At 28.9% G+C, this 9,649-nt stretch overlaps 1 protein-coding gene across 1 annotated transcript in view; it reads right to left on the reverse strand.

The window, feature by feature from the left end:
• The window catches only part of LOC111626301 (tumor protein p53-inducible nuclear protein 1-like), a 28,598-nt gene that overhangs the window by 300 nt on the left and 18,649 nt on the right, over nt 1–9,649 (reverse strand). The window contains exon 3 of the mRNA XM_023369624.1: nt 90–575. Coding sequence (XP_023225392.1) covers nt 90–575 — 486 coding nt within the window. The remainder of the gene's footprint in view (nt 1–89; nt 576–9,649) is intronic.

Genomic DNA, 9,649 nt, shown 5'->3' on the forward strand with positions numbered 1-9,649 from the left:
AATTCACACACAACAAACACAAAGAGAGAGATGCATACATGCATACACACAAATATGTATATATATATATATATATAAACTTATTTTACCTGTATGAACAATAGAAAATGCTGCTGTCTGATGATGTATTTTTCTGTTAGTAGTCTGATTAATTTTTTCTTTTTTCTCAACAATAATATGTACAGATATACTTTCTTTAGGTTTTTCTTCTAGTTCTATTTTATCTTGGGATTTTGAAGAAAATAATTCACAATTTAATTCTTTTACCAAAGCATTGCTACTAAGAGAGGTTGGTGGAGTGGATGTGTAAACACTCATACTTGGATGTTCTATTAAAAGGTTTTCTAAAGGAGACATTTCAACTTGAATTGGTCCACCTGCTGTAAAACAGGGTGGTGGTGTAACATACCAGCTCCCCTCCATTTGAGAAGGACTTCTAGGAGGACTAGGAAATGCTTTATGATCTGGTAAATGAACTGTAAGGACAGATAATGAATTGGGTAATATAGATGGTGAAGCAATCATTGTAAAGTCTGTTGTGTTTTCTTTCTGTTTCTTTTCCTTTGGCTCTTTTTCTGAAATTTTTCATTAAAACAAAATTAGATTTTAAATATATTTTATACATTGGTCTAAAATTTTGATACTAATATATAATAGAAACATGTTTTTCTTTACAGAAATATGATCTACAGTATATTTTTTAAATCAATGTTTCTACAAGTTAACTCGCTCATCATTTCCATTTTCAAGTTTAAATAGTTCATACATAACTTATTAGTATTCAGACTTTAGACAGTTCATTTTAATAGAACACATTAAAAAAAAAGGAGAATTTATAATCATATTCTATTATTATTCTATGCCAGTTATTCTCAACTTTTTTGAGCAAGTGGAGCACAAAATTTTTCATGGCACACCAATGAGCCAGTGTCATATCAAAGATGATTCTTATTTGTATAAATTAAAACGTTAAAGCCATATACTTTTTCAATAAGAAAAAATATACAAATAATATTAAAAAGCAGAAAAACAATTAGCATTTTAAAATTATTGTTTGAAATTATAGGGTACCACTATGAGAAGTTTTCAGCACACTAGAGTCCTCAGAGAGGTTCTATAAAATTTTAGGAATACAGGATGAGAACAACTGTTTTATGCTATAATATAATAATAAAAAATTACACATAATGTAAGATTATACAGATTGCTGTTTTGAAGATATTATTTCAATTAACAACACTGGTCCATTTTTTGCTGATCTAAGAAGGAAACATTTAATTTTTAATACAGAAGAAATTATATAATTATTTAATTTGATTTTGAGTGAAGCAACAATAATATTAATGTTATCATCTATTTCCAAAGTATTTAATATCTTAATTGATTTTAAGATTATTACTCTAATGAAAGATGAAAATGACAATTTATTTGATGAAATCCTTAATATACTCATACACTTTGATTCCTGTTAACTGCATAAGGTATCAAAGTAACAAAAAGGAACAGCTTGTGATATGACTGTGTATGCCGTTCTTATCTTACTTGTTATTGATTAATTTTAGTAACATAATATATACTAAAAAATAAAAAAAATAAGCTTTCTTTCCTTTGTAAATTTAAATTATCTTATTTACTTAAATACACTTATTGCTTTTTATCCAAATTTATGTCTATTTATGCCCTTTTTTATTTATTTAAAATCATGGTTTTAATAATGGCAGAAATGTATTTCCATTTTATGTATGTAACTGATTTCATTTCATAGAAGGTCTCAATCTTTTTACAATGTGGCTATATATAAAATTTTTCAACAATAAATTATAAATAAATTTTCTTCTAAATAAAATGTTATTTAAATCATTTTTTAAAATATAGTGTTAAACTATATTTAAAAAAAATGGATTTTAGTTTTGAAACAGGAATTTTTTAAGAAGAATAAAGTAAAATATATATGTATTTAGAATATTTATAAAATATTAACATCCTGTTTCAAAAAATTTTCCTTTAAATCCATAATTTTATTTTTATAATTTTCTGTGAATTATAATCTATAAGTTGAAAAATATTGCTTTTTACAAATTCTCTTCTCCCTTGTAAAATCTATTGCTATATCAATTAATAAAGTTATTATTATATTCTCTTCTCATTAGATTACATAGTTTCAGACAATGTCTCTTTTAAAATATGAAAACCATTTATTAAAGAACTTTTTACATCTATTTGAAATTTGAAAGTTTTGAATAAATTACAACTTTCTTCTAAAAGGAACCAGCTTTATTAGTTTATTAATAAATAATAAACTAATAAAGCTGGTTCCTTTTAGAAGAAAGTTGTAGTCTATGTAAAATCCAAGAATATTTGGTTTTAAATCTCCATAAATCAGTAAAGACAGAGAAGGATATTTTCTCATTATTTTAAGAAGTTTTTAAGATTTTAAACCTTTACTTTTTTAAAATATAATCTTTTAACTTAGTATAAAGTTTCTCATTCCCTACAATATAATATTCAGCTTATTAATTTGCAAATTGAATACCAGTAATCAATATTTAAATTCAACATTTTGTCATCTGACAGATTAAAATATTAAATTAAGTATTATTAATTAGAAATTGCATAAACAGATAGAAATATATATTAATTAACAAATACTAATTTATCAATGCTTTCAATGCTAAATGAGACATTATATGACAATTATGTTTTTATGCAACATAACTAAATTAATTAATTTTTATTAAAAAACTTCTAAATATTATTATTATTATTATTATTATTAATTAAACCATGAATCAATATTAAATTAATACTGTAGAGGTTTATATATATTATAATATAAGATGTATATTTTAACATTAAAAAAAATTGAAATATGTTTCTGATTATTATTATCATATTCAGTTTTTAAATACATTTTTCTTGAAATTTCATAATCAAATTTAATTATAATGATATGCTATTTTTGAATATAAAGTTATTAAAGTCTATTGTACTTCATTTCATATACAATTATAAGTAAAATATGTACACAGAATAAATTTATTTTTTTTAACTTTTTATATTATTTTAAAATATTGAGAAGAATTTTAAAATTTACATATGAACTTTGACATTTTTAAATTCTTGTTACATTGTATTTTTTTTAATACAGTAAGTCTTTGATTTAATGGACTAATTGGGGGAAGAGATGTCCACTATTGCCTAAAGTCTATTAAATTGAATGTGTTTTAAAAACATATATTAAAAACAAACTGAACAGGATGTATTAAAATATTATTATAATGTATAAGTATGAATAAAATATAATGTCAATGAGTAATCTATGCTCATTGAGTCATCTTTTAGTATGTTCTGTCCATAAATGAAAAAAGATTATAAATTTTTCCTTTATGTTAAAAATATTTTTGTTTGTTAAATCAAGATTCATTAAATCAATAGTCTATTGTATTTTTTTTTAGAAAAGCATGCACCTTAATGTTTAAAAGATGATAATTTTTTACATAAACTGACAGCAAATAATTCTAGTAATATTGCCATATTATTCACAAAATATATTTCAAAAAATTATTTTAGAGAATTTTCAAATTTACAACTTATTAATATATAATTTTTTTATATGTGGATCAGTTTAGATTTATTTATCTTACTTTGATCAAGTAAGATAAATAAGTTTTATTGCACTTGCAATTCCTGGTATCATTGTAAGTGCAATAAAAAAGTTTCTATGTAATCTTATTTTTCTTATCTGATAGATTTGAGACCCAATGATAAGCAACTTTCCTGTATCATAAAATTCAAATACAAATCATTATATCCATTCATTAGATTGGAGCTTTCTATAGTCTCTGTGACTGGCTCATACAGAAGGTTACAAATCCAGCATACCATCAATAAATTCTCAAATGATGTGTTACACATCCAGTTTATTCTAAAAGACAACATCTACCTACAAAAAAGAGGTGGTCCCATGGATGGCCCTTTATCTATAGCCTATGCAAAATGGTGATTCAACTCTTGGAAGCCAAAGTTTTATCAAAATTCCTCCAGCACATCTACATATATAAAAGATATATTGATGATATTTGTATGCTGTAGTTTGGAAAACTAAACCTAACATACATGAATTCCCACAGTCTTTGAACAACAACCCATACAGCCTGCTTTACAATTAGACCAAATGAACAACATCAACATCCACTTTTTAAATATTTCAATTTATTTCAATGACAAAGGCTTCAATATGAAGCCTTTGTCATTGAAATGTTAACAGGCATACTTCAGTTAATGTTTCCTCTAGTAATAAAGTCTCAATATAATGAAGTCTGCAATTTCCCCATTTAACATAAAAATATTAAAATTTCATGGTCAACACAGAAATCATCTGATTGCCTAATGATGGTGACTTGTCACTAGTGTTGCCATCAGGCCAGTTTTCACCCAGACAAGCCAATTTTTAAATCCATGATCCAGACTTTAACTTCACACCCCCACCCAAACTTATTCCCATCTTATCCCTAGGCTAAGTGTGACAGAAAATGTACTTTTAAAATTCTAACTTGCAAATATCTCTGACACATTAGGTTTGTTCCAACACAAGTCCCTAATTGGTTTAAAACTGGCATGTTCATTGTTCAGTTCTTGGCTGTAAAATGACATTGCACTTGCCTCATATTTATATTATATATTGTATCAGATACAATGTTTCTTTTGTAACTTAATATTATTAATGTCAATATGTGTTATTATTTATTATTCTTACTTTTATGTATTATTTTTGCAATTAATATAGACATCGGACTGTTGTTAATTATTTTTGGATATGTCACATATGATTATTGTATTACTTTAATGTCATGAACATTTTTACCTTCTAATAAAAAAATATATTTATTTATTTTCTAAGTATAACATCCTAATTTTAAAATGTCCAGGTCAGCAATTTTGAAAAGGTGGCAACACTGCTTATCACATACTCCAAGTTTTAAGTGTGCTTAACCAAGGACAATATACTACAAGGATAGCCAGATCCCTATTCTACAATGTTAGCCAGGAATGGCAAGTTAGTGACGTCACACGTGTCCTGACCTCTTTGTTTACCTAGAGCAGGNCAGTAGTTTACATTTAGTAGTAATTTAATAATTAATTAAGAAATGATTTAATATTTTATCGTATTTTGTTATTTGAAAGGTCTGTGATGTTGAAGTAGAAGACTTGCTGTGACGTCACATAGATCCAAGGTCATGCTAACAAATATACGGGATCTGGCCATCCTTGTAGTTTAAAGTCCTTGGTGCTTAACAGTTTTGCACATCATTGGAGTAATTTAGTCAGTAGTGTAGTAATGGGGCAGCACTTTTTAGGGGGCAGAAAAATTTCACAAGAAATAATAATAATATTTTGTAAAAACTTGAACCTTTTCATCACATATTTTCGTCGCACCTACGATTCGGAGCAATTGAAATGAGCATGAAAAGTGCTATCATCCGGACAGTCCAGGGATTTTGTGCACAACCTGTTGTTGACCTTCTTTTTTTTTTTTTTGCTTGTATGAATCATTTGTATTCATATAGACCTCCAATGTCCAATACAGCTAAGTCATCTAGGTTACTCTTACGTTACTCCTACCCAATTTTCCTTAATCACTAACTGAACCGGCATGCACTGCACATTATCCTTCGTATTGCAAAATGATATATGCATGCGTCAGGAACTTCTGTTTGAACAAACCTCACCTGCCGTCCGGGTCAGCGATTTTAAAAAGGTGGCAACACTAGCACGGAATTTTTCATTACTTATTCTGTGACAAAACTGAATTTTAGTTTTTTTAATTGAAATACCTAAATAAGGGGGTGGCGAAATTTTCCTTTGCCCCGGGCAGCTGACACCCATGCTACGCCACTGAATTTAGTAATTGCTTACACTTTGTAAGTTGTGTTTCAGTGTGGTGTACTGAGTACGAAAAATGAATAAGTTGTAGTAAAAGAAGAAAATAACATTCAACAGATTAAAAATGAAGTTAACCAAATGGTTCAATCAATAGGTTTTGAAAATATGGACAAAGAAGATGTAAGACAATGGAAGATTTTTGCATTAAATGGAAAAGATAATGGTTTCTCACAAGTCAGTGAAAGATTTAGAAAAACTTGTTAACAATGAAGCCAAAAAAAGAAGACAAAATTAAAGAAGTCCCTACTGAAAAAGTGTTAGCAATCAAAGATTTAAAAAGGTGTTTGAATGAAATTTGATAATGATCATGGTTTAGGAAGAAGTGTAATTGTTAAGCAATCAGTGTTAATTGAAATAAATCTGTACAGGCAATTGTTAAATGAAAGAGAAAAAATGCATAAACAATCAACTTTAGATTCCTATTTTAAAATGTGATTTTATATTTGTTTGGAATGTGATATTGACTTTTCATTTAATAAAGCTTTTCTTTTTCAAAAAAAGTCTTTCATTTTCTTTATGTAAGAACATATCTCTATTAAGGCCATAGTATTTTTACCTCTGAAAATGAAATTTCACTTAAAAAGTCATTTTGTGGAACACATCCTCTTCATTAATCAAGGCATGCCTGTACTATAAGACAAATTTTGTTGGGCTCTAATTTGACAAATTGTAGACCTATAAATTCCCACTGTCGTCCATCCATCCATCTTTCCTTAATCTTTAGAACAGAGCTGGATAGATGAAAGACAAGATTAGACATGGAAACCTTAGCGGCAGGAGGCTCTGATTAACTATATAAGAACTTCTGATGAAAACCCGAAGTCATGTTATTTCAATTCAAAAATTATTCTTCCCTGAAAGATTTTAGATAGATGACTGGCATGATTCTATGGTTAAAGGAAAAGTATGATATACAGGGGCAAGCCACTACAGTACAATTTGAGGTGGAGAACATATATTTTGAGTTAAATAAATTAAAAATATGATTAAAAATTGCAGCCCAGCATTGTGATGATGTCACAATAAATAATTATTCATTCCATTACACATACCAGCTGATTCTAACGACCCATTTGGATATAATAACTGCTGCCTCTAAGCCCTCATTAGAAGGGCTTACACCCATTGTAATAAAACAGAAGATACTAAAACAGAATTAGAGCACATAGGTCTGCTATATGCTCTAGTTCTGTCTTAGTATCTTCTATTTTATTACAATGGATGTATTGTATTGTAGCCTACAATGGCTACAATACATGGTTACCCCAGAAACTTAATTTACAAATTAGCCTGCAAGCATTAGGCAAGAACAACAGATATGGAAGGTGCACATAGCAATGCTCACATGTACAGCACATTAAACTAATCTATCTATCAATGTAAAATTATCCCTTATGAAAGGTACTTGCAAAATATATACACAAGGAAGTTGGATCTTATATAGGAGCAAAAATAATGTCCAAAAGGAGCCTGCACATTTTGAAGCTTCTTCACAACATAAGACACCACTGACTACCAAAGAGCCACTGAGATCTTAGAGATGAAAGGTTCCAAAAAGGATCTAGTATACATTGATTTTACTAAGAGATCAATTAAAAAATATACAGTGGTACCTCAGGATACGAAATTAATCCGTTCCGAAACTGAGATCGTATCATGAAAATGTCGTAAGGTGGATCATCTTTTCCCATACAATTACATGTAAAACCAAATAATTCGTTCCAACGCTTTCATTCGTTCCATTCGTTCATACTCAAATTAAAGCCAAGTGATACATTAAAAAAAATAACTGTAGTAAGAAAAACAAATGAAAAATGTGAACTAATGTAACGTCGTATCGTGAGTTTTTGTTCGTATCGTGGAGCAAAAATATGTTCGAATTTCATGTCGTATCCTGAAAATTTCGTATGCTGGGGCGTTCGTAACCTGAGGTACCACTGTATAATGGAACACAAATTGGTCATAGAAAATAAAAGGCAATCCACTGTCCTTTCAATATATGCTAGTAAAAACAATATTCAAGACAACTTACAACAAGCAAGAGAGATAATAAGAACAGACAAAACAGAACATTTGAAGACATTAGAGGTGCTAGAAATCTTTAAAGCAGAAAAGCAGGGAATGTTCATCAACTTTAAAGAAAAAAAATAAATTTCCCACACATGGAAGGCCTTATTCAACACATTATTATAAAGAACTTATTACTTCAGATACAATTTGAAACACCCATTGGTCAAAATTTGAATTTATATAAGGTTCTTCAGAGCATTCCATTTTCCAATATAAGGAATTTCAACAACCTGAAGCATGTAGACAACAGCCTCTTAGTAATGTCTTCTTAGAAATTTCAACAACCTATAAGTAGACAGAAAGTATTTGTTTATTTTAATTTTTTCACATTTGTGTTAATTTTTTCATCTTTCTGCTATGAGAAACTTAAGGTTAGTGTGTTATTTTTATTTTTAATTTTCTTGCATCTTTTCTTTTACTAGGACAATGTTTACGTCAGTGAAAGATATATGCAGATGTCCAGACCAATCTTCATCTGCAATATTGATTTTTCAGTTTTGAAATTCTTTATGCCACCACTGAACACTTCTTTTTGCTAGCATTGTTCACCATACACTATGAATTTCACTATGAATTCAAAAGTCATTCCATTCTTTTGCCCAGAAAAGTCAAACGATGCAACGCTATTCATATGCAGCTGATGACTGCAATGAGCCTTCCATTTTTGAACATATGGATCTCGGGTTCTCAGATATATACATAGACATTACTGCACAAGGTCTTAGAGGAAGATCCAGTCTTTTGGATCCTTATGTAAAATAGTATTTTCTCTAATTGAACAAATAAAAAATTATGCACAATGACTTTTTGATCACACTTAATATATCTATAAAATTAACATTTTAGTAAGAAAAATATTTTTAAAATATGAAATATTAATTTATATACTTAATATTGTATCTAATGAACAGGGGCCAATACAGGAGTGGGCAAAGTGGGAGCTGCCTAGGGAGGCAGATTGCTAGGGGTGGCAAAATCAGCTGAAGAAAATAAAAATACAGTCGACCCCCCTATAACGTACGTTCCTATAACGACAATTCCTATAACGTAGCGAAAAAATTGTAGCAACTTTCATATAACGTACCTCCTATAACGTCGTTTCGCGACAAGATTGATAGAGTCTGGACCAATAGTGGATGAGCAGCCAAACTACTTTCCTCCGACTAGGGAATTCGATCCCGGTCCTTATTTCTAATCCCGAGATTTCGGGATTATACTTAGTCAATCCCAGGATCCCGGGATTATTTCGGTATTGAGGGTTAATAAAAAATAAGAAAATCTTATTTTTTATTAAGAAAATTAACAAAAATCTCTCTTAACATTGACTAAATAGACTACTTTCATATAGCAACCTAGTAAGTAGGTAGTAAAGTAAGTTTCTTAGCAAAAAGTATTTAAAAATAATATTAATCAGTCACATTTTTCTTAAATATAAAGTAAACTAATCTAATAGGAACATTCTAATTTGAATTGCGAAAATATGATCTGAGAAATAACAACGCATCCTGTGTCTCATCACCAAGTCTGCTTCTCAATTTGTTGCACATATATGTAGCTGCTGAGAAAACGCGTTTAGGTTTGATGGAAGTTGGAGGAATCGTTAGTAAATACTTATAAGCTTCGAGGACACGGGGAG

Source organism: Centruroides sculpturatus, unplaced genomic scaffold (genome assembly GCF_000671375.1).
Source record: "Centruroides sculpturatus isolate CEXI.00-Female unplaced genomic scaffold, Cexi_2.0 scaffold182, whole genome shotgun sequence".
NCBI classification, from domain to species: Eukaryota; Metazoa; Arthropoda; class Arachnida; order Scorpiones; family Buthidae; genus Centruroides; species Centruroides sculpturatus.